The sequence below is a fragment of the Anolis sagrei genome, chromosome 4, assembly GCF_037176765.1.
Source record: "Anolis sagrei isolate rAnoSag1 chromosome 4, rAnoSag1.mat, whole genome shotgun sequence".
Classification (NCBI taxonomy): domain Eukaryota; kingdom Metazoa; phylum Chordata; class Lepidosauria; order Squamata; family Dactyloidae; genus Anolis; species Anolis sagrei.
In genome coordinates, this window is record NC_090024.1 from 11,851,392 (window position 1) to 11,876,796 (window position 25,405).

At 38.8% G+C, this 25,405-nt stretch overlaps 3 protein-coding genes and 1 long non-coding RNA gene across 4 annotated transcripts; all 4 read right to left on the reverse strand.

Moving 5' to 3' along the window:
* LOC132772889 (uncharacterized) lies at nucleotides 1-24,122 on the reverse strand. Its single transcript, XR_010909719.1, has 4 exons — nucleotides 24,090-24,122; nucleotides 21,689-21,806; nucleotides 12,746-12,875; nucleotides 1-124 (listed from the first exon to the last, which is right to left on the reverse strand). It is a non-coding gene; the product is annotated as an uncharacterized lncRNA (long non-coding RNA).
* LOC132772886 (mas-related G-protein coupled receptor member H-like) lies at nucleotides 4,785-6,577 on the reverse strand. The gene has a single exon (XM_060771731.2). The coding sequence runs from the start codon at nucleotides 5,817-5,819 to the stop codon at nucleotides 4,857-4,859; it is 963 nt and encodes a 320-aa protein (XP_060627714.2). The 5' UTR covers nucleotides 5,820-6,577; the 3' UTR covers nucleotides 4,785-4,856.
* Nucleotides 11,534-12,520, reverse strand: LOC132773533 (mas-related G-protein coupled receptor member H-like). Its single transcript, XM_060772777.2, has one exon. It carries the CDS (start codon nucleotides 12,515-12,517, stop codon nucleotides 11,534-11,536), a length of 984 nt encoding a protein of 327 aa, XP_060628760.2. The 5' UTR covers nucleotides 12,518-12,520.
* On the reverse strand, nucleotides 19,698-20,693 carry LOC132773532 (mas-related G-protein coupled receptor member H-like). Its single transcript, XM_060772776.2, has one exon. It carries the CDS (start codon nucleotides 20,679-20,681, stop codon nucleotides 19,698-19,700), a length of 984 nt encoding a protein of 327 aa, XP_060628759.2. The 5' UTR covers nucleotides 20,682-20,693.
* Nucleotides 24,123-25,405: the final 1,283 nt, after the last annotated feature.

Here is a 25,405-nt window from a genome sequence, read left to right on the forward strand (position 1 = left end):
TTTTCAGTTCAAATCTTCAAAAATACATTAGAGCAGGCCTCATTAAAATCAATTCAGATGTTTCATATTTCATTTCCATTTTCCTCCCTGTTTTCCAAAGAATGGGTTCATCCAGAAAGAACACCTTGTTGTAGACAGAAAACAGAAAAAAGGCTTTCTTGGTTCAGGAAGGTTACAGCAAAATAAGAGATTATTGAAATGAGAGGAAGGGAGTTTGTGTGTGATCAGACAGCATATTAGAGACAATTCAAACAAAAAGTTAATGTAAGGAAGAAAAAAAAACACACACTCAAGCTGCAAAATCCATGGCTAGTCTGAAGCACTGCTCCTTTAACTGGCCCTGGATTCCAAGGAGGAATGCTCTGCCCCTGACCTATGTGCAATTGGGCCAAACCAATTTTTGAACTGTTGAATAGTCACACCTTCCTGGCATCAGCAAAGGCACTCTTACCTGAAACAAAGAAAGGTGCTTGTGTGACCTGTGGAAAAGACTGAAGCAATATCTCTCCTTACCCCAGGTTGCACAGATGCCTTCACTGATGTCAGTAAAGGAACTACTGATAAGTCAGGAACTCGCTGGATTTCTGGATGAATAGAGATGCTGGGGAAAAGTCAAAGATACTACAGCCAAGTGTCAGATTACCTGAAGTGGAAAGCCATTCAACAGCCCACTGCAGAGAATTTGCACAGCACTTTTCAGATAAAGTCACTCTGAACTGTTCCAACTTGGATGCTGTCATTGATACCATTCAAATGGATGTAACTTTGGCTCCTCCTGTTTATCTAGTCTTGATAAATACCTTTCAGTTTGTGCAGCCTGAGGATGTGGACAGCACCCTTGGAGAGGTAACAGCTACCACATTTATTGTAGATCCCTGCCTTTCCTGGCTTATCAAACAAGACAGAAGTGGCCTTGTGGAGTGGGTGAAGATGGTTGTCAATGTTTCCTTGGGAAAATGCAAAATTCCAACTAGCCTAATGGAGGCAATTGTGAGACCTATATTTAAAAAGCCATTCCCAAACCTGGAGGCCAAGACATTGGTCGTGGCCAGGAGAGCTTTTGCACAATTAAAACTTGTGTACCAAAAGCACTCAGACCTGGCTACGGTGATACACGCTTTAGTTACATCCTGCCTGAATTACTGTAACATGCTTTATGTGGGGCTGCCTATGAAGAGTGGTTGGAAACTCCAGCTGGTCCAAAGAGCTACAGTCAGATTGCTCACTGGGGCTGACTACAGGGAGCAGACAACCCCTTGCTGCATCTCCACAGGCTGCCCACAATTCAAAGTGCCTGGAAACAAACAATTCAAAGTTCTGGTTATGACCTTTAAAGCCCTAGATGGATCAGGTCCATCCCATTTGGCTGATTGCATCTCCTTATGTAAACCTGCCCAGGCCCTGAGATCTTCAGGAGAGGCACTATTCTTGGACCCATCACCATCTCAAGCTTGGTTGCTGAGAACGAGAGAGAGGACCTTCTCAGTGGCTGCCCCTAAACTCTGAAACTCCCTTCCCAAGGAAGCCAGAATGGCCTCCTCCTTGCTATCCTTCCAGTGGCAGGCTAAAACCTTTTTATTCAGGCAGACTTTTAAAGAAAAAGTTTTTTAAGATGAGGTCAGGGGGTGCTGTGGCATTTAGCTTTGAATATGTTTTTATGGATTTTAATTGTGATTTTTAAAAATACCATTGATGTTTAATTCTGTTTTAATGTTTGTATATTTTAAATTGTATTGAAATGCTTTTAATGTAAGCCGCTTTGAGTCTCCTTGTGGAGAGATAAAGAGGGTTATAAACATAATGATAATGATAATAGTAGTAGCGGAACAACACCAGGAGTCCTTGAATATAAAACTGAGGAGTAGGGTCAGGTTCAATGACAAGAGAAACAGTCATTAAATTCAAGCCAGGCAATGGATAGCCAAGATCACACTCCAGGGTCAGAAATGCCATTTGTCAGGAACCAGAAGTCAGGAATCCATGATTATTAAACTGATGGGCACCAGATGAAGATTTCAAGACAAGAAAATAATGAAAGCCAAGATCACAGTCCAGAATCAGGAATGCCATTTGTCAGGGTCCAGAAGTCAAAAGCCAGGCGTCCTTGAATACAAACCAAAGGACATGAGGTTCCAAGACAAGAATCACAATGTTGTCTGTCACTCAGAGTCTGAAGCCCTTTTATCTTAGGATTTCAGCAGATACTTGTTTAATCATCCTTTTGCAGCTAATTCCTGAGACCTGTGATACCTTGCCCATTCTATGCTCCAGAGGTTAACCCCTTGTTAGCTTCCTCAGATGTGCTTCCTCAGCTTCCTCTAGAGCAGTGGTTCTCAACCTGTGGGTCCCCAGATGTTTTTGCCTTCATCTTCCAGAAATCCTAACAGCTGGTAAATTGGCTGGGATTTCTGGGAGTTGTAGGCCAAAACACCTGGGGACCCACAGGTTGAGAACCACTGCTCTAGAGGGGCCAGGGCTTAGAATGCCTGGAAGTATCTGCTGGAAGTGCTAGGAGCTGCTGGCCAAGACAACCAGTTCAAAATAGAAAAAAAAATATGTGGATCATTCCCTGATGTCTGCTAAAGTGAAGTAAAAACGTTATAAACTGGAAGTTGTTTGACACTGTGAGCATATCTATGAGCGACTTCTGGTCCACTTCTGGATTTTTGGACAGGGTAGATGTTCCTCTGGTTTGTAGAGAATATAGGCATTTCCACACTGTCCAGTGTGGACAGTAAGCATCAACTTAAGTTGGACACCAATTCAATTTGACCACAGCAGCCATCAAGAAGGCCCTTTCCATTGATCCCACCAAACAAAGCTGAGAAAATGGTGGGAGAGAGAGGAAGGCTTCTCTCTTAGAATTCTAATGGGCTTATAAAGAGAGATATTCTCCTTTAAATAGCCTGGGCCCAAGCTATATACACATAGGGCTGTTGTAGGTTTTTTCGGGCTATATGGCCATGGTCTAGAGGCATTCTCTCCTGACGTTTCGCCTGCATCTATGGCAAGCATCCTCAGAGGTAGTGAGGTCACTACCTCTGAGGATGCTTGCCATAGATGCAGGCACAACGTCAGGAGAGAATGCCTCTAGACCATGGCCATATAGCCCGAAAAAACCTACAACAACCCAGTGATTCTGGCCATGAAAGCCTTCGACAATATATACACATAGATAGGTCATTACCTGAACTTTGATTTTTTCCCCAACATGTGTCTTGTTGAGATTTAGAAACACTAAGTCACCTTACATATTTAGGAGCTGATGCTCAAAACTCTTCTTCATCACTGTGCCTTTTGCCCCTTGATATCCCCAGAGTTCTATTCACTCCCCATGTAAAGACAATGACACTTGTAGAAATATAATGCCAAAAACATCAACTTTACTGAATAGCATATGGACAACATTATACATTATATTGTTTGGCTTAATGAAAAAAACGTTATCTCTGGATGCATTTTGGAACAAGTAGTCTATAGAAAGTTCAAAATGTTTTTGTTTACTAATATGAAGATTACCTGATCTGGTTTTCCATTGTACATGGACACATTGTACATTTTAAATAAATAGATAATAGACATAGATGGTAAGACAGACAGATAGGTACAGATAAATACAGATACAAATATGTATGGATAAAAATAGCTGCATAGATATACTGATGTGGTTAAAGTATTATTAGTTACTATAGTATCAATAATTTACACATCCATGGCACTAAAAATAATAAAAAATAAAATTATACACAAATATTCTCCATCACATAAAACTGCATTCCAAAATGAGCACACCATCTAAATTTTCTACAATTCTGTTATGGGTCTGGTACATTTCAAACTTGTACATAGTATTTGTGGCACTATTTCAATTTCCATTCATGTTATTTTGAAAATGAAGGTTGAACTTTTCCAAATACAAGCAATAATTTCTTTTGTAGCAAACTGGTAAAGATGTTGCTAGTGCTAAAACACCCAACACAGCCAAGGTTAAAAGCTTTACATTTAAAATCAGTGTCCTCCATATTACTTTAACAGAAGAGCAACAGCTTTCATTTTGGTACAGCTGCCAATTGCGTTTGAGAATTGGAAAGTTCAAAATGGAGAGAAAGGAACTGGATACAGCTTCAAAAACATGTCATTTGCATCATTTTAGCCCAATTTTAAATCCCAATTCAAAAGACAAGGTTGTGTTGGCATTGCTTTCATGGTTTCTTCTGTTTGGTTGTCTTTAGCAAGAAGAGGGATTCACAAGAGAAAAGGAATGGAGTTTGGAAAACAGAGATGTTGATACTGGATATTTGGAACTTGATAAACATATCACTGATTTATTAACGGGTTTGTTTTTATGCCATTCTTCATTTTAGGTTTTTGCATATGGTTTCATTCTTCATTTTAGGTTTTTGCATATCAACTGTCAATCTGCTTTCAGATTTCCTTTCTCTTTCTCCTTTTCTTCAATCATGGACTACGATAAAATATACCATCCCTCAAAACTGACTTTCAGTATTACATTTTATAGTATTATTATTAATTAGAATTATTTCAAAATCTTAGACATAAGAACTGGTTAAAAGGAAGCCAATTCTTGATATTTCTATGGTTGGGCTGTCTTCTCTCTTCCCATCTCTCCCACTGTTTTTATATTCCAGGATTTTAATGAGATCAGTTACTCAAATACTAGGTTTTTTGGTCAAAAATTGACCTCTCAAAACTGTTAATACCATTGAGTTGCCTTCACTCCTTTTCGGTTTTTACATTCTATGATTTCAATAAGACTATTTATCCAAATATCTGATTTTTAGGATAATCTGAATTTGAATTTCTGTTCCCTTGTTTCCTTATTAGGTCATTAATATTCAACCTACTTCTGTAAACTCTGCTTCATCTTTAAAAACATTTTGAAACACAACTTTGATGGATTCCCAGGATTTACAGTTGCACCGATTCCCAACAAAAAAGTAAATGATTGGGTTAATGCTGCTGTTCAAAGTAACTAACAGGTTATAAATTGGAATTGCGATAACGTGAAAATCATAGTCAATGACGGACAAGAAGAAGAAAATGCCATACGGAATACTAGTGATAATGAAGAAGATGAGAATGATTAGCATAATGGTGTGGAGCTTTCCTGACTGATGTCGAAAGCACATCTTGATAAACAGGATCAGAGTGGAAACCACCATGACTGGTGTGAAGATAAAGAGATTTACACTGAAAACGATCCTTAAAAGTGTAATCCAAGGAACTAATAAGCAAAAATGATGAAGCAGGAATTCAGTTAGAGTAAACAGGGCAGATGCTATCCAGAACAGGACTGATACCATGATGGAAATATATTTTGGCCGGTGACAACGGACCCATATGGGGAAGAGAATGGAAAGACATCTCTCTACACCAATGGCTGTCAGAAGATATAAACCCACAGAATATGGGAAAATAATGAATTGCCAGAAAAACCAGTGTATTTTTTGGATCCCAGTCATTTTTAATACAGTAATTAAATTGAAAGCAGATATACCCATAAGTGTACCAAAATCAGCAATGGCTAGGTTCAAGACATAGATAGTGAAATTATTTTTCTTAATGCAGAAAACAAGCATCCAAATAACGCTTCCATTCCCCACCATCCCTACGAGGCTTATAAGGATGGTAAGAATAAAAATGACCTGGAGAGTTAAATCAGGTTTGGATACGAATACTATACTGAAGACTTGGTCATAGAACCAATGAGCTTTATTGTGGCTGTCACTACAAGTTGAGAAATTTCCACGATAGCTTTGTTGCTTGTCTGTATGGTTCTGAAAAAGTATGCTTCCCATGGTCAAAATGAAATTGCTTGTCTGATGAAGTCCACAGAAAGAGGTACAGAGAGGGAGAAAGATGATCCTGTTTGGAGACAGAATATATGAGGGAATTATCCATTATGGTACAGCTGCACCATATCTTTTACCCAACTCATCCCAGGACATGTTTACAGTAGACATTTAATCCAAGATTAGACAAGAGCATTATGCTACAATCTGGTCCAAGACCAAAGATGATAGAGGCCACTTGCATTGGGCTGCATCATTTTGCAAACAGGCCCGATGGATGGGCACTACATTGGCTCCACTTTCTGAACCTCTGTTTTGGGTATCACTGTCACAACTTCACTAGCCTAGGTACCCTGTGGAATGCCTACTTGCCATAAGAACCCTTCTGCTGAGGTTAGAAATGACCATCCAGATATATCACCAACAATGAGGGGTTCCTTTACTCCTTTGTTTTGTTCTGATGGGGAACAGGCAGGTTGCGATTTCTGCCAGGTGATGTTACTGATCGGGACAAATTGGACCCCATCCAGTTCTCCATTTGGTGAAAGCACCTGAGGTCACTCCAGATTTGTCCCTGACTTTACTTAGTTCTAATTAACCATTATGGCAGGTCTATACCCCAACTTTGACCTACCTCATCTCATGCCTTTTCATCACTACATACTTAGATCTTATCAAAGTTAGGTTAAGGCCATAAAAAGATGGATCCTTCTCAGAAGTAGCTGTGTGTCAAATGTAAGGCTTGAGGTGAGTTTGCCGGTGTACATGTGACCCCAGTGACAATTTTGGGATAGAGAAAAGATTACGTATTTCTAACAAATAAAACATCAAGGCATCCCACTTTGTTGGGAAAAATCCAGAAGATGTCACTAAACTTTAAACAAAGAAGATTTGCCTTGACCTCAGTCATGAAAGCTAAAGAGTTCTGAAATATATATATACAAAAAAAAAAAAACACTTTGGAAGATTTGACCTACTCTCAGGAGACAAAGGAAGGAAAGAATCAGATACGACAAGGCAAGATCACGGAAAAAAATGACAGAGAAAGAAGCAGACGTACTCAATGAAAAATGGCAACAAACTCTGATATATCTCTAAATTGAACATAACTTTCAAATGTATCTCTTGAAATGTTCACAGTTTGAATTTATCTCAAAAACACATAACAAGAACTTGGTTTTTTATTTTATTTCTCTGTTATTTCTTTATTTGAGTGTATATTACTATGCTTATGGATTAAATAGTTTATGTTAAAATAAAATAAAAATGATTTAAAGATGCTATCAAGAGATTTTATTCCCAGCTATCTAATTCTATAAATGAAAACCAAGGGGATAATTTGGCTCTGCTCAGTAAGAGGCGATGCCCAGAAGCAATTGTTTCCCCACCCCTGAGGAAGTATGAAATCCTAGTGAGTCTAGGCCTGACCAGGTAGTGATCAGTCCATGACAATAAAATTGTGGCAAGTTCCTCCACACCACCATCACCATCATCTCATCCTGCACAAAAGCCAAGGAGCAAAGTATGCCCAGAAGTGTGAGTAGAACAAGACTCTCCTGGAGAGAGAGAGACATGAGTGTCATGAGCACCATATATAATAACACGTTCCAACATTGTGCTCACCTTTCCAGCGTTAACTGAAGCTACCTTAATATCTTAGATTGTCTCTCAGAGCATGACTCAAAGTAAACTTTAAACTTTATGTTCACACCTTCTCCCATTATACATCTGTATTTGTATATCTATATTGTGAGCTCATTTAAATAAATAATTTTTATGTGGTCTTCCTGTATTTCATATGTTAACAGCAGTTTTAGCAATCATATGGTCTTTACCTGAGTACAGTAAGTTTTGGTTTCTAGTTCAACCGTTTCAAATGTGAACATGTTTTATCCATTTTAGTTTGTCTATGAGCAACCCATTGCATCTAGTAACTCTACATAATTAACTCATCTTTCATCTTCAACCATCAAGGACTTTAAAATCATCCGGGGAGGCCCTGCTCTCGGTCCTACTGCCATCGCAGTCACGTTTAGTGGGGACGAGAGACAGGGTATTCTCCATGGTAGCCCTCGGCTGTGGAACTCCCTGCTTAAGGAGGTTAGATCTGCTCTTTCCCTCTTGAACTTCTGGAAGAAACTTAAATCCTGGTTATGGGAGGAAGCGTTTGGAGATTAGATTGATTTTGTGCTCTTCTCACAAAGTTTTGTGCTCTTCTCACAAAGTTTTGTGCTCACAAGTTTTGTGCTCTTCTCACAAAGTTTTGTTCAGAAGAGAAATTTCTTTAGAAGGAAATTGACTGACTTATAAAGATTTCTAAACACTAGATAATGACCAACATAAGTTTATTTATTTATTTATTTGGAACATTTATACCCTGTCCTTTCTTGTCCTCCAAGGAGGGACTCAGGATGACTATCAACAGGCAACAATTCGATCCCGAAACAATAAAACACATCATTAAATAAAATCAAATGCATAAAAAATAAATATCGATATACATTAAAACATTTCACCAGGTTAAAATGTCATCCAAATCCATCCAAATTGTGGTCCAATAAAATCTTATAATTGCTAGTAAAATCATAGAATCATAGAATCATAGAATCAAAGAGTTGGAAGAGACCTCATGGGCCATCCAGTCCAACCCCCTGCCAAGAAGCAGGAATATTGCATTCAAATCTCCCCTGACAAATGGCCATCCAGCCTCTGCTTAAAAGCTTCCAAAGAAGGAGCCTCCACCACACTCCAGGGCAGAGAGTTCCACTGCTGAACGGCTCTCACAGTCAGGAAGTTCTTCCTAATGTTCAGATGGAATCTCCTCTCTTGTAGTTTGAAGTGATTGTTCCGCGTCCTAGTCTCCAAGGAAGCAGAAAACAAGCTTGCTCCCTCCTCCCTGTGGCTTCCTCTCATGTATAAATATGTGAGAGGAAGCCACAGGGAGGAGGGAGCAAGCTTGTTTTCTGCTTCCTTGGAGACTAGGACACGGAACAATGGATTCACACTACAAGAGAGGAGATTCCATCTGAACATTAGGAAGAACTTCCTGACTGTGAGAGCCGTTCAGCAGTGGAACTCTCTGCCCTGGAGTGTGGTGGAGGCTCCTTCTTTGGAAGCTTTTAAGCAGAGGCTGGATGGCCATTTGTCAGGGGAGATTTGAATGCAATATTCCTGCTTCTTGGCAGGGGGTTGGACTGGATGGCCCATGAGGTCTCTTCCAACTCTTTGATTCTATGATTCTATGATTCTATGATTTTACTAGCAATTATAAGATTTTATTGGACCACAATTTGGATGGATTTGGATGACATTTTAACCTGGTGAAATGTTTTAATGTATATCGATATTTATTTTTTATGCATTTGATTGTATTTAATGATGTGTTTTATTGTTTCGGGATCGAATTGTTGCCTGTTGATAGTCATCCTGAGTCCCTCCTTGGAGGACGAGAAAGGACAGGGTATAAATGTTCCAAATAAATAAATAAACTTATGTTGGTCATTATCTAGTGTTTAGAAATCTTTATAAGTTAGTCAATTTCCTTCTAAAGAAATTTCTCTTCTGAACAAAACTTTGTGAGAAGAGCACTACCAAAGGGGCATCTTAGAACCACTGCATACTAATATTTAGTCAATATCTGCAATAGTGATATTCTTATGAAGTGGTTATTAAAACCTGCGTCTGCTTTTAATTTTATCATCTCAAAGAAAGAGATAAATTTCAAATTTTAAAATATAACACAAGTACCTGTATTATAGTAATCATTACAAAAGATCATGCAACAAAAAAAGCAATTGAACAAACTGTAGCATTACAATGCACATAAATATTCAACAACAGAGAACATAGATCATAAGCATTATTATAGATTCATCCACAAAGGCCAAATTCATTACAATCAATATGCTATTTGTATGATCACAAAGAAGTAGAGAGTATAATAAACATATATTATGAATGATGAACTAATGGCACAACCAGCATATTACTGGTTTTAGCATGCCTAAAACAAGGAGAACAACAATGGAAAGTACAGCAGTAGCAACAACAGTCTGTTCTTGGGACATACTTTGGCCCTCATGGTTCATGTTCAGAAACAACAACAGTGTGATTAGGTCTATTTTATTCTCATTTCATGCTGCTATATGCTCTTCATTTCAGTAGATTAGATACAATACCATGTTAAGGCATGCAGTATGTATCATAATGCAAGTTATTGGTGGGGGGGGGGTATATATCAGCTTGTCCTGGGCCTCACCTAGACAAGCTGCAAGATCAAATTATTGTTGCTCCAAATGAGCCTGAGATTCTGAGGAACTATAAGCCTGCTTTGCCCCAGAACTGTATCACCAGCAGGAACAGAGTCCAACTGAATGGTCAAATGTACTCGGAACAAGTAAAGACATCCTTAACTGGCATCACCAAATGTGCCCCTGTGACCCAGGGAAAGTAGGAGTTGCTACCTGGGTTCTAACTCCAGATTGCATGGGTACCTTCACTGCTGCCAACAAAGGCATCTAGTGATGGCCAGGAGCTGTCTGGATCTTTGCCACTTGGCTAATGTGGTAGCAAGGTAAAGTCCAGGTAAGTGCCATCTCCTTTTTCCCTGTACTGCAGAACCAAGGAAAAAAGGATTTGGAGGCACTAACTGTGTGGACAGTTGACTGGTATGAAGTATCCCACATTACTTGATAGAGACACTGTCAGCAGAATCAGGAGAGATTTCTGGCCTGGTTCAGGATTTCTGGCCAGTACAGACAAGCCCCTGATTTGTAGAAGACATAGGAGTTAGCCGCACTTCTAGCATGGACAGTAAGAATCAGCAGTAGTTAGACACTAATCCATTATGGTCTAGGGCAGTGCTTCTCAACCTGTGGGTCCCCAGGTGTTCTGACTTACAGCTCCCAGAAATCCCAGCCAATTTAATAGCTGTTCGGATTTCTGGGAGTTGAAGGCCAAAACATCTGGGGACCCACAGGTTGAGAACCACTGGTCTAGGGAGAGAGTTCCTAGGAGCAGCCATCAAGAAGGCCCTCTCCCTAGTTCCCACCAAATGAGCCTGAGAAGACAGTAGGAGAAAGAAAAGGGCCTTTCCAGAGTATCTTAGGATTGTAATGGCTTTAAAAAGAGAGCTATACAAATTACCTGGAGCCAAGCAATATGGGTTTTATAAGTTGTAATCTCAGATTTGATAGTTTCCTGAGCCACATGGTCAGGTGAAAGTAAGAAGCACTAATTAACTTTGTCCAAGTAGGATGGACCTCTTCCAATGCTGTGATTGGTGCTAAACACTCCTATTAATTGCTGTGGCTGTTGGCTCCCAGTGTATCCAAAACAATGACACTTGGAGAAGTATCATGTGAGAAATAACTGATGTAATTAATACGATTATGAATACAGTCATTATAAATTCTAAAATTTGGCTAGGTGAAAAAAAAAGTAGTCAGTGGTTGCATTTTTTGAAAATATTTTAAGTAAAAGGTTCAAAATGTTGTTTTTTTTACTCATGTGAGGCTTATCTGACTTGGTTGTTTCATTACATGTGTGCACATTGATAAGTTTGATGGAACAATTACATATACAGATGGATAGAAAAACAGATAGAGATGAATGGTCTGTCTTCGTTGTGTTATTGTATTTAAAATCTAGAATTTCAGTAAGACTTAGTATCCAAATGAATGGCTTTTAGGAGCATGCGAATTTGAATATGTTACTAATATTCAACTGACTTCTGTAAGTTCTGTTTCATCTTTAAAAACTCTGTGGAACACAACTTTGGTGGAGTCCCAGGATCTACATTTGCACTGATTCCCAACAAAAAAGTAAATAATTGGATTAATGCTGCTGTTTACAATAGTTAAAAGGGTATAAATTGGAATTGCAATGATGTGAAAATTATAATCAATGACGGAAAAGAAGAAAAGAAAACCAAATGGAAGAGCGGTGATAATGAAGAAGAAGAGAATTATCACCATAATGGCGTGAAGCTTTCCTGGCTGATGTCGAAAGCACATCTTGAGAAATAGGATCAGAGTAGAGACAACCATGATTGGTGTGAAGATAAAGAGATTTAAACCAGAAATAATCCTGATGAACATAACCCAAAGATTTAGTAAACAAAAATAACGAAGCAAGAACTGAATTATAGTAAACAGGGCAGACACAATCCAGAACAGGACTGATACAATGGTGGAAAGGTGCTTTGGCCGGTGACAACGGACCCAGATGGGAAAGAGAATGGAAAGACACCTTTCCACACCAATGACTGTCAGAAGATATAAACCCACATTATATGTGAATATATTTAATTGCCCCAAAACTCCTTGTATTGCTATGACATAATTTTCCCTTGATACAGTAATCACCACAGAGGCACCTAATGCAGCACCACTCATAAGCATACCAAAATCAGCAATGGCTAAGTTCAAGATATAGGTGGTGAAATTATTTCTCTTAATGCAGAAACCAAGCAGCCAAATCACATACCCATTCCCCACCATCCCTACAATACTTATAAAGATTATAAGGATGAAAATGATCTGTGCAGTTGAATTGGGTTTGGATAAGAATGCTATAGTGAACAATTGGTCATAAAACCATTCAGCTTTAGTGTGAACCTTTTCATAGCTGCCACTGCAAGTTGAATAATTTCCAGGATAATTTTGCTCTTTGCCTGTATGGTTCAGAGAAAGTACACTTCTCATGGTCAAAATGGGAATCCTGTTTGGAGACAGAATACATGAAAGGATTATCCATTCTGGTATTGCTGACTTACTTAGGCAATTCCTCTTTATCTGAATATGATGACTAAGGGAGGTTGCATTTGTGGTAAATTGTGAAGATAATTGGGAGGGAGAGAAAAAAAAAGGCAGAATGTTAAAGTCTATGGAGAAGAAAAGATAGCCAAGAGAAATAAGGAAAGAATGTCTTACCTTGTTTCCAGTTCAAATGCTCTGAAATACACAATAGCAGGCTTGAAAAAATCCCATTCAGATATTTGAGATGCACTTCTGAGTTATTTTTCGTCGTTTTCAAAAGAATGAGTTTGTTCAACAGAGAAACCTAGTTATAGATGGGCAAAAAGAGAAAAAAATGAATCTTCCTTTGTTCAGCGAGACAAAACATAGTCATTGCTAGGCACTTCTTAGTCCTGGGGGTTTAAATGATAAAGGAAGGAAGTTGTTTCCCAAAGTTTAGATGCAATAAGAAATTTGAGCCTCCTCTTTTGATTACATCTTAGAGATGGGTTTCAAGTGTTTCTTTTGTGTAGCTTTATCATCTCTTGATTTGTAGCTTTCTCAGCGATTTCCTTGTCATTTTGATTACATCTAAACTAAGCCGTTGTATAAGGATGTTAATAATTTATGCTGGAAATGTGAAGTCCATCAATGAACTTTTCATCTCATGCAATGCACATGTTACAAAGTGAAAAACATCTGGTAAGTGATCAAGAATGTGGTATAAGAAATTTTGAAAACCAGAGTAGAACATGATCAAAGCTTATTTTATTGCAGCTACTGAATGAACCAGCTATTAACTGAGCTTTAAAATTCCACACTAGATGATTTCAGCAGCAATAATATCTTACACTGAATAATGGATGAATACAGATTTACTTTCAAGATAGCAGAAATTGACAAATTAATTTGTTTCATAACAAGGAGATCAACAGACACTTTTAAAAACAACATTTCTTTTTCTTTTTAATTTTTTTTCCATTTTAGCTTTAGAGAAGGAGGAAATGTTATATATGAATAATGACACTATGTACCATGAAGTATATTTCCCCTTAGTATTATAACAAAGGAAAGTGTACCTTAAATTGTATAATAAGCAGCATATATAATGGATGATGAGATAAAGGGTCTGGAGAACAAGCCCTATGAGGAGCGACTTAAAGAGCTGGCCATGTTTAGCCTAAAGAAGAGAAGGCTGAGAGGAGACATGATAGCCATGTATAAATATGTGAGAGGAAGTCATAGGGAGGAGGGAGCAAGCTTGTTTTCTGCTGCCCTGGAGACTAGGACGCAACGAAGCAGTGGCTTCAAACTACAAGAAAGGAGATTCCATCTGAACATTAGGAAGAATTCCTGACTGTGAGAGTCGTTCAGCAGTGGAACTCTCTGCCTCGGAGTGCGGTGGAGGCTCCTTTTTTGGAAGCTTTTAAACAGAGGCTGGATGTTGGGGGTGCTTTGAATGCAATTGTCCTGCTTCTTGGCAGGGGGTTGGACTGGATGGCCCAGGAGGTCTCTCCCAACTCTATGATTCTATGATTCTATGTGATGGGCAACCAAAGGTTTATCATGCAAAAATATGACAACAGCAACAACAGGGACAATTATAACAAGAGCAACAGTTCTCTGATCTTGAGGATTCGGCTGGTCTTCAGGCCTATTATAGAATCATAGAATTATAGAGTTGGAAGAGTCCTCATGGGCCATCCAGTCCAACCCCCTGCCTCTGTTTAAAAGCCTCCAAAGAAGGAGCCTCCACCACACTCTGGCGCAGAGATTTCCACTGCTGAACAGCTCTCACAGTCAGGAAGTTCTTCCTAATGTTCAGATGGAATCTCCTTTCTTGTAGTTTGAAGCCATTGTTCCGTGTCCTAGTCTCCAGGGAAGCAGAAAACAAGTTTGCTCCTTCATCCCTGTGACTTCCTCTCACATATTTATACATGGCTATCATATCTTCTTTCAGCCTTCTCTTCTTCAGTCTAAACATGCCTAGCTCTTTAAGCTACTCTTCATAGGGCTTGCTCTCTTGTTCCCTTGATCATATTCACATCTCATGTATTGCTGTGCTTTCAACTTCACTAGATACAATATAATGCCATGGCATACTAGCAGTGCATCCTCATAATCCACTATAGAGTGGAGGTCTCTATCGGCTTATCCTGGGACTCATCAAAAGCCACAAAAGTCAAGGTCCATCTGAAGCATTGCTGCTTTGAACCAGCTCCAGATTCTGAGAATCTTTTTATATGCTCCTCAGAATACATTCATCATGTTAGCAGCAAGAGCAGATTCAGGATTATCAAGTCAGCCTGAACCCATTTGGCCCAGTTGAATGGCCAAACTTAATCAGCATTATGGACTGGAAGTCCTTAGACATGAGGTGGACATCTAGGAATGACTTCCAGCCCAATTTATTTTTTTTCTAGTCAGTGTAGACAAGTGCCCAATTTGTAAAAAAATACGAGGGGTAGAATGTATGGGGGTTGACCACACTGATCCAAGGAGAGAGGTCCAAAGACTGGGAAGGCCCTCTGCATAGTTCCCACCAAACAAGTCTGGAGTGGGATCTACACTCCTATATAATGCAGTTCCATACTGTATTCTATGGTCAGTGTTGACCCCATGTAATGTTTACATTGATCCAAAACAACTTTGGAGCTTCTCTGAAGGGCCAGACTATTCTGCAACATTTCTTAATGTGGGACAAAGTTATGCCAAGAGGCCTTCTCCTCATGTATGATGAATGTACCAGTCATAGAGTCCGTTCACCCATTTACCCTCAATCGAACTCATATAACCTGCATAAATGAAGCTCCATATTACTTTTCCTAAGGAGGGCCAATCCAGAAATCTGCTCCTTTTAATAACTGTGATTTTTATCCCCAGAATGCTATATTTGAGTCATGAGGAGAGGGGTTAAGAAATTTATACATAATAATAATAATAATAATAATAATAATAATTTTATTTCTTACCCACCTCTCCTCATGGCTCTAGGTGTTACAAAACAGTTAAAATACATAAGCATAGCCAAAACACTACAAACACACACACTAAAATGTACCTCCACATTTGTAAAAGTGAAATTAAAAGTTACACACTAAATCATATCTCTACAAAATATACACTAAACACACACAAGAGATCAAACAAAGGACACTTAAAATTCATCTTTAAAGACTGTCTGGATAGGCCTGCCTAAAGAGATAGATCTTTACATGGTTTTAAAAGTCCGACAGCTCATTTAGCTATCAGAGTTCTTCCTGCAGGTCACTCCACATTTGGTTGGTGGCTGATGAAAAGGCCCTCTAGGTGGTGGTTGTCAGTCGGGTTCTGGTTGGTTGGAGCAGATGCCACCCAGAAGATCGAAGTGTGTGGAGTAGATTGTAAGGGAGAACGTAATTCTTTAGGCAACCTGGATCCAAGCTATGTAGTGCTTTAAAGCTCATAACCAACACCTTGTACTTTGCCCAGAAACTAACTCACCACTCTGAGTCTTCTTTGGAGTGAAAAGGGTGGGATATAAATGTTTCAAATAAATAAATAAACAAACAAACAAATGGCAGCCAGCGGAGTGACTTTATGATAGGTGTGGTATGCTCACTTCTAGATATTACTGTAACCAATCTGTCTTCCGTATTTTGAACCAGCTGGAGTTACCGAACTTGGTACAAGGGTAGCCCAATGCTAAGAACATTGCAGAAATCCAACCTTGAAGTCACCAGTGCATGCTCTACAGCATATTCAGGTCCTCCAAATTTAGGAAGGGGCTCAGCTTGTGTATCAGCTGGATCTAATAGTAAGCACTCCTGACCATTGCATCTATCTGGACTGACATTTGGAGAGAAAGGTCTAGGAATACTCCCAAGCACAGTCTTTCAGGGGGAGTGTAACCTCATCCAGGTTGACACACCTCTATCCCCAGATGAGGACCCTTGATAGCAAGCGCCTCTGTTTAGTCTGAATTTAGTTTCAATTTGTTTTTCCTTTTCCAGCCCATTACTTGCTCCAGGCATTCATTTAGAGGAGACATGCCATTCGTAGCTGAAGTTGTTTTTGAAGGTATGGAGAAATATATTTGGGCATCATCAGCATGTTGATAACACCCTGCCCCATGCTTATGGATGATCTCTCCCAGCTTTACATGGCTTCATGTAAATATTAAAGTGCATTGGAGATAGAATAACACCTTCTGGAGCACCACATAACAGCTCCTTTTTGGAGGAGCAGGTAACCCCAAGCAGCATCATCTGGAACCTGCCTGAGGGGTAGGACTAGAACCACTGCAGTACAGTGCCTCCAATTCCCAACCACTCCAGGCTTCCTAGAAGGATACCTTGGTCTATGCAAGGCCACTGAGAAATCTAGATGCACCAACAAGGACACCTCCTGTCCAGGCCCGTAGCCAGGATTTCGTTTCGGGGGGGGGGGCTGAATTTTTTTTCAGGGGGGGTTTCGGGGGGGGCTGAGTTTCGGGGGGGGGCTGAGTCTGAGTGAAAGAGGGTCTACCCTAGCAAACCTTTTGTATCATTACCCCAATACCCCCATGCATATGGGATATATTGAGTATGGTGATCAGATCATGATATGAATAAACATAATAGTTTAAATAATGCACCAATAAGGCCTTTTCGTGAACCACCATGAAAATTTCGGGGGGGGGGGCTGAAGCCCCCCGAGCCCCCCCCCCCCCCCCGGCTACATGCCTGCTCCTGTCAATGTTGAAATGAAGATCATCCACTAAGGCAGCCATTGCAGTCTCAACTCCGTATCCTTCTTTGAAGCCGGTTTGAAATGGGTCAAGGAAAAATGTGTCATCCAAGACTGCCTGGAGTTAGAGGGCAACTGCCTTCTCAATCACCTTGCCCAAAAAAGGAAGGTTAGACACTGGTCTGTAATTATTAAGGTTCAGGGCAGGGCTTTTTCAGCAGCAGTCTAACTACTGCTTCTTTTCAACAGGATGGAAAGTTTCCCTCCTTGAGAGATGCATTAATAATTTGTTGTATTTGAGAATGAACTGCATCTTCCCACTGGAAGATGAGCCAAAAATGGACAGAGATCAAAAAGGCAGGTTTTCCTCCTTACTTGCCCCAGCAGCTTGTCCACATCAACAGTAATCACCAATTGAAACTGATCCAGTGTAATCCCACTTACAGAGATGCTGGATACCTAATTATTGGGCTCTGCTCCAATGACCCCATCTAAGTCAGTTTATGCGAGAGATTATTGTTATTATTTTACCCTCCCATGTAATGAAAAGGACACTTGGAGAACTATCATGCCAGAAACATCAACTTTACTGAATAAGCATATAAACCACATTAGACATTATATTATTTGGCCTGGTGAAACAAAAAGACATCTCTGGACAAATATTTAGAAAAAAAAACTTTCAAAATATTTACTCATTGTATATATACAGATTATTAGATTCAGACATAAATAGACAGATACAGATAATACATCAGATACTACCCACAGGTGCAGGTGAAACGCAAGAAGAAAATGATGCTGGAACATGACCCTACAACCCAAAAAACTTACAGAAACTCAACAATATATGGGATTATGTGATTTAAGTAATTATATTGTTTTATTAAGTTATTATTGATTACCCATAGATATAATTTAGATATATATGGCACTGACAATTTTTTTGAATTATGACCTCAGTCACAAAAACTTGTATCCCAATAACTACACAAATGCATTTACTACAAATCTGTTATGGATATGGTACATGTTTACCTTGTGCAGCCAAGATAGCGAAGGTTAAAATTTTCAAAACTAAAATTTTAGACACATTTGAACATCAGCCTGTACCTTGGTGAAACAATTATCTTTGGACAACACAAAAGACAAATTGAATTTACAATGGATGAATTATAACATCACAAAAATACAATTGTCAATTATTTACACCATGCTTAATTCTCTAAAATTAATGGTATTTGTATTCGTAGTGTTTTATTTTGTACTGTATCCGGTATTTGAATATTTGAAATATGAGAATTTTAAAAAATCAGTTTAAATAATTGATTTTTAGGTACTGTACCATGGAACAAAAAGGAAAACTGTCTTGTTATCTGGGCAGTATTAGTTCTAATGATTCCTTTTGCATGTTTGCCTATAGCAATGATAGGATTCCCAAGATAATAATAATAATAATAATAATAATAATAATAATAACAACAACTGAATTATATTCCACCCTCTCTCCTCAAGGCGACTAAGGGCAGATTACAACAAAAGATGGCAAACATTCAATGCCAGATCCAGTACATAAATAAGGAACACTTAATCTACATCTAACATAAGAGATATTAAGCAGAAATCATATAAACAACATTCAACATTCATTTAAATAATTATTAAAATATAATGCAGCCAATGAAGCCAGCGAGGTTAATGGAATCAACTAAGCCAGAATTGAGTCAGAATATGGTGACAAGCTTTTTAAACGAGAAAAGACCTCTCTATCAATCTCTAGGTCCTCCAACAAAACTCTATATAGTCAAAATCCATCAGAAATTGATCATGGATCTAGAGATTTCTAAAAAGCTGTTCTTTCGAGGTATTCCTAGTTCCTGGCGCACAACAATATGGTCAACTTTTAGGAGACTTAAGCATCCACAGATGTTGGTCTCTATGTGGAGTCTTGGAACCAAGCTGGTTTTGACTCTGCCTCTGACTAGCCCTGCTTCCATTTCATTTTAACTTTTTCGCAGACAAGCATCGGCTTTTAATATTTCTACCTCGACGTAAGGCTGGATAAAGGATAAAAAGCATACTAGTCTTCATGAGATAATTATATTTAAAATAGAATCACTGGCACTGGATATTTAGGACATCGGTGATTTTATTCCTGGGCTTGTTTTGTAATTTTACTTACCCAAAGGTCATAGTAAAGTGTATCATTTTTTACTGAAAACCTTTGCTCTCCTACACAAGATCAGTTTATAAACAAGTATGTACAGTAAGTGGCTTTTAGGATGGCACCAATTTATATTGTGGCATTGCTGTTATTGAGCTGCTTTAATTGTTTTTGAATTCTAGGCTTTCAATAAGATTCACTACCCAAATAAAAAGCTGTTTGGATCGTTTGAATGGGAATGTCAATTTCTTGGCTTTATCACTATGTTATTAATATTCAGTTCATTTCTGCATGCTTTATTTCATCTTTGAAAATTCTTTGAAACACAACTTTGATGGAGTCCCAGGATTGACATTTACACTGATTCCCAACGAAGAAGTAAATGATTGGGTTAATGCTGTTGTTCAGAGCAATTAACATGTCATAAACTGGAATCGCAATAACATGAAATTTATAATCAATGATACATAACAAGAAAAAAGTACTATATGGAACTGTAGTGATAATGAAGAAGAGGATAATTATCAGCATAACAATATGTAGCTTTCCTGGCTGATGTCTAAAGGACATCTTGATAAATAGGATTAGAGTAGAGACCACCATGATTGGTGTGAAAATAAAGAGATTTACACCAAAAAGTATCCTGAGAAACATAATCCATGTTTCTATTAAACAAAAATAATGAAGCAAGAATTCAGTTACAGTCATCAGGGCAGACACTATCCAGGACAAGACTGAAACAGTGGTGGAAAGGTGATTTGGCCGCTGACAATGGACCCAGATGGGAAAGAGAATGGAAAGACATCTTTCCACACCAATGGCTGTCAAAAGATATAGACTCACACAATATGAAAAGTTAAAAAATTGCCCAAAAAACAACTGCATTGTTTGGATATCTGCCACATTGAATGTAGTAATGATCTCAAGGACATTGAAAATTGATAGACCCATAAGTGTGACAAAATCAGCAATGGCTAAGTTCAAGATATAGGTGGTGAATTTATTTCTCTTAATGCAGAAACCAAGCAGCCAAATCACACATCCATTCCCCACCATCCCTACAATACTTATAAAGATGATAAGGATGAAAATGACCTGCGAAGTTGAATCTGGTTTGGAAAAGAATACTACACTGAACAATTGGTAATAAAACTCTTCAGCTCTACTGAGAACCTTTTCATTGCTGCCAATGCAAGTTGAAAAATTTCCATGAGAGCTTTGATGTTTGCCTGTATGGTTCAGAGAAAGTACACTTCTCATGGTGAAAATGAAATTGCTTGTCCTACGAAGTCCAGAGAGAGGGAGGGTGGGAAAGAGGGGGGGGGGGAGGTTGAGAGAGAGAGAGAGATCCTGTTTAGAGACATAACACATGAGGGAATTATCCATTCTGGTAGAACTTCACCACAGGTTTGATTTAGTTTAGATCTACACTAGCCAATAATCCATGAAGTCACATGAATTCTTGTGAAATGCTATGTTGTTGTCAATACAGACCACTGTTTTGTTTTGTTCTCTGCTTTTGGTGTCATTGGTGTCACTTTATCTCCAGCTTAAGCACTCTGTGAAAAGCCTCCTTGGTAAGCTAGCACTTCTGCTGATGTCAATAAATGACCAACTGGACATTTGATCAATGAAGAGGGGCTTCAGGGTTTCAGCTGCCAATTTTAGCCGAATCAGCCAAATACAGAATTCTCACCAAGTTAATATTGTGCACACCCCTAGTTAAAAGTAAAACAGGACTCTAAAAACCTGAAGAGAGATGATCGTAAGAGTGTAGATTTTGAAAATAATGAGAGGAAGCCACAGGGAGGAGGGAGCAAGCTTGTTTTCTGCTTCCTTGGAGACTAGGACGCGGAACAATGGCTTCAAACTACAAGAGAGGAGATTCCATCTGAACATTAGGAAGAACTTCCTGACTGTGAGAGCCGTTCAGCAGTGGAACTCTCTGCCCCGGAGTGTGGTGGAGGCTCCTTCTTTGGAAGCTTTTAAGCAGAGGCTGGATGGCCATCTGTCAGGGGTGATTTGAATTCAAGATTCCTGCTTCTTGGCAGGGGGTTGGACTGGATGGCCCATGAGGTCTCTTCCAACTCTTTGATTCTATGATTCTATGATTCAATGTATTTTGTTAAGAAGGACTAAGGGAGTTTGCTGGTTTGGAGGAGTGGGATGGGAGAGGGAGAGGGAGTCAGAGAGACAGAGAGAAAAAGAGATAAAGAAGTCATGGAGAATAACATAACCGAGGAAAATATATGAAGGGAATGTCCTACCTTGTTTTCAGCTCAAATCTCATTAAAGCCGACTTGAAAAAAATCTATTCATATGATTCAGTTCTAATTCCATTTTCCTCCCTGTATTCAAAAGAAGGGCTTCATCCCACAGTGACACCTAGTCATAGATAGAAAATAACAGATTGCTTAGAAGTGAAAGTGGGAGTGCTTCTTGAAAACATTCTCTAAATTTTCAGTTTAAGCGGTAATGTCTAATATGAAGACAATCTTTCTTAAATCTCATTGTGTTTTACAATTTGAAATATGTTGTTAAAAGCAAGCATCTAGAAGATCAACAGTGTTTGTCAAATTAACATGTGTTCCAAAGGATAAACCAAATGAATATTTTCTGACAGTCTGGAAATCATTTATGGACTTTTCCTTCTATTTCTTTATACCTTGCTTTGTTTCTCCCAAATGAGACTTTTTATATAATAAGCAATCTAATGTGGTATGTTGTGATGTGACAACTGAGCAGTATAACCTAATCCTGAGAAACAGATCAAACAGGAGAAGGGAGTAGCATTATATGTCAAAGATGTTTACAATCAACTTCTCAGTCTGGCTGTTGCTTCTTTCCCCCAGTATTTTTGCCCCAATACTCTCAACCTGGATTCCAGGATTTAAATAATGGATTTCATCACAGATTGTGCAGTAGTGGAAATGCAGCAAAAAAAAACAAAAACAAAAACACACACACATACACACACAGCAAAACATGTAGTACATGAATATTAAAAGAACTGGCAGATTTAATTTCAGAACTACTGTCTTTTAAATTTCTGAAACATAGAATCCCTGAAAACTGGAGAAGAGAGGGTCGAGAGATTCTATCTAAACACAAGAGAGAACTTCCAAATGATAGAAGCTGTTTGCCTGTGTGACAGGCTGCTTCGGGGTGTTGTGAAGCCTCTATCAGGATGTGCATTGCTTTGTGAAGAATGGGGTTGAATGGAACTGACCTTGTGGTCTCTATGATTTTAACAAGTTCACCAAATAAATTGGCAAAGCCACCAATGGTTCTCTGATGCTTGAAGCTAAACTTGTGTTGCTCTGACATCGTGATTAGTAGGAGATGATATCCATCAGTTGAGCAGTATCACAATTCAGTCTGAACTTAGCAACAAGGAAGTGCTATTGGAATACTTATGGACACCGCAAATCAGATATGTGAATGAATAATTCAGTCCTAGATTGTGGAACAAACAGCAGTCAGATAGCAAGCTATACATACAAGATGTAGGGAAGTAGTTTGACTCCTGCATTAGAGGCAGGTCTACATGAAGAAGAAAAAGTGAATTGACCTCAAATTCTGTTCTGGATGTTTCCAGAAGTATACAACTTCTCGTGAGTATCCTGGGTTTTTGGGTCTTAATCTCACTTAGCCTAGTTTTAGGTAATATTGGGAGATAGTCCAAAATTTTACAGAAACCCCAGAGGATCTGTAGACTTTGTGTTGGTCTGGACTGCTTGATTGGGTGCAACTGGCAATAAGGAGGCACATTTAGCTCCTCCTTGCAGGTCATGTGTGTGCCCCATTATGTCACTAGCAGATGGGACAGGCACTGGCCAAGTGCTTATATGAAGCTCTGAGCTCAGCAAGGAGTAGCACTGACAGTCCAGTGGGGCTGAGGCAGCATAATGCTCCTGACTGACCCCAGTTTAATATAGATTTTCCCTAAGATCTCTCCACTCAGCATGGACACCCATTGAGTGACCTTGAGAAAAATCACACTTTCTCAGCCTTAAATGATGGCAATGTCAAATCTCTTTAGCAATATTTACACATTCTCATGGTTGACATTGAGAATTACAATGTCAACCTCAGGCCAAAGTAGAGACAACCAATGATGGAGGAAAAAACCCAAACATTCACAATGAACACAGTTCTGGCAAACCTCTCCAATTCTATCTGATAAACAAAATAAAAAGAAATCTGCATCCCAAACACAATGGCACATGGATCTTTCTCAACCAATAAAGTCAGTCTAGGAGAAAGGTGTCTTGGACAAGTATTGTGGTACCAGGTTGGGAAGAGGACAAACAGACCTCTTTCCATGCTGGTGATGGTAAGGAAAGAGAGACTAACAGTGCAGGTAAATGAAAAAGGATTTGCAGCACTATTTCTATGGTAAGAGCATGGTGCGATGAGCCCTGAATGGAAGCAGCCAACAAAAGAAAAACTTATCAAGACAAAAACAGCTACATTCCAAAATCAGCTGCAGGATACAGAAGGAGAAAGGATTTCTCTTAATGTGGAAGCCAAGCAGCCAATTAATAATGCCCAAGTCCCAACTGTGCATATCGGGAAGGTAATGTGAAGAATGATCAAGTGACCTATTTTGTACAATCCATATCCATAGAATTCATATCATATTCCACAGAATATATTGCTTCATACTCTGTAGGGAGTACTTCAGAGGTGCTGTAGGTTGATATAGTCAACAAAAATGGTCAGACCTTTAAAGTTCTGCATTAGCATTCACACTGAAGACAAGAGCTGGATTAAGTCTCAAGGGAGATTAATCCAGATGGTGTGTGATTGTAATGAAAATTTCAGGTCTGAATTTTGTTGACTAATATCAACTACAGGGACCTCTTAGATCAGTTGTTGAATGGTGAGTCAACTTGTAGGTATATTCTATTGATTCACTGGGTCTATTCAAGGACTAATATCATCTTGACCTAAGTCTTCCATTGTTGATGATTCACTGAGACTGCCAGAAATAACCAAGCAAATTATTATTGGTAATTTGAATTTCTTCATTTTTTTAAAAAAATCTGTTTTACAATCAAGCATAAAATGTCTATTCTCATAATAGAATCACAGGATTGAAAGGACCCATAAACACTGTCAAGTTCAGTGGTTTTCACTCTATGGGTCTTCAGATGTTTTGGTCTTCAACTCCCAATAATCCTAACAGCTAGTAAACTGGCTGGGATTTCTGGAAGTTGTAGGTCAAAACACCTGGGGACCCACAGATTGACAACCACTGGTCTAGTTCAACCCCTACTCTGTAAGAAAGCACAACTGAAGCACTCCTGAAAGATGCCCATCCAAGATGGAGTCTCCTAAATTGCTATATTGAATAGCTCTCACGGTTTAAAAGTTTGTCTTCTTCATCATTATAACAATATTGGTAATCCTTATAGTCACCAATAAGTATGGATCTAGAAACACAATTAGCTAGGATGCCAATACTAAAAATTATAGTGCCTTTTGGGTTTTTTTTTAAAAAAAGCGAGACAGAGAGAGAAAGAGGTGAGACAAAAAGTGGTGAGGACGGGGAATAATAATAATAATAATAATAATAATAATAATAATAATAATAATAATAATGTCAAAGGGGGGAGATTTAAAATGTCTTTCCTCCTACCTGGATGGTGGTGGTGAGTGGTATGAATCTTGCCTGTAATCATCATTTAAAATTGAGCAGAATTCTGGTGGAAAACAAATTGGAAAAGATACATTCTTTGGGACTACAATGTGCCTAGCTAACAAAGGTGCCGACACAGCCACTTGTGTGTAACTCAACCTAAAGCATATGTTGAGGGCAGGTTTGGGGGTGAAAATATGGTTTTTGCTTTGATCTGTGGCTAAGTTGAGGGTAACACTTTGATGCATGCAATGAACAAATCTTTTCCTCTCCTTTTAAAATATCATAGAGGGAACATACTTATATAAAATGAAAACATCGAGATTTGCTTTTGGAGTAT

What these genes read in the sequence shown, in the direction of transcription:
- LOC132773532 (XM_060772776.2), bottom strand. Translation starts at nt 20,681, where the DNA reads ATGAGAAGTGTACTTTCTCTGAACCATACAGGCAAACATCAAAGCTCT.
- LOC132773533 (XM_060772777.2), bottom strand. Translation starts at nt 12,517, where the DNA reads ATGAGAAGTGTACTTTCTCTGAACCATACAGGCAAAGAGCAAAATTAT.
- LOC132772886 (XM_060771731.2), bottom strand. Translation starts at nt 5,819, where the DNA reads ATGGGAAGCATACTTTTTCAGAACCATACAGACAAGCAACAAAGCTAT.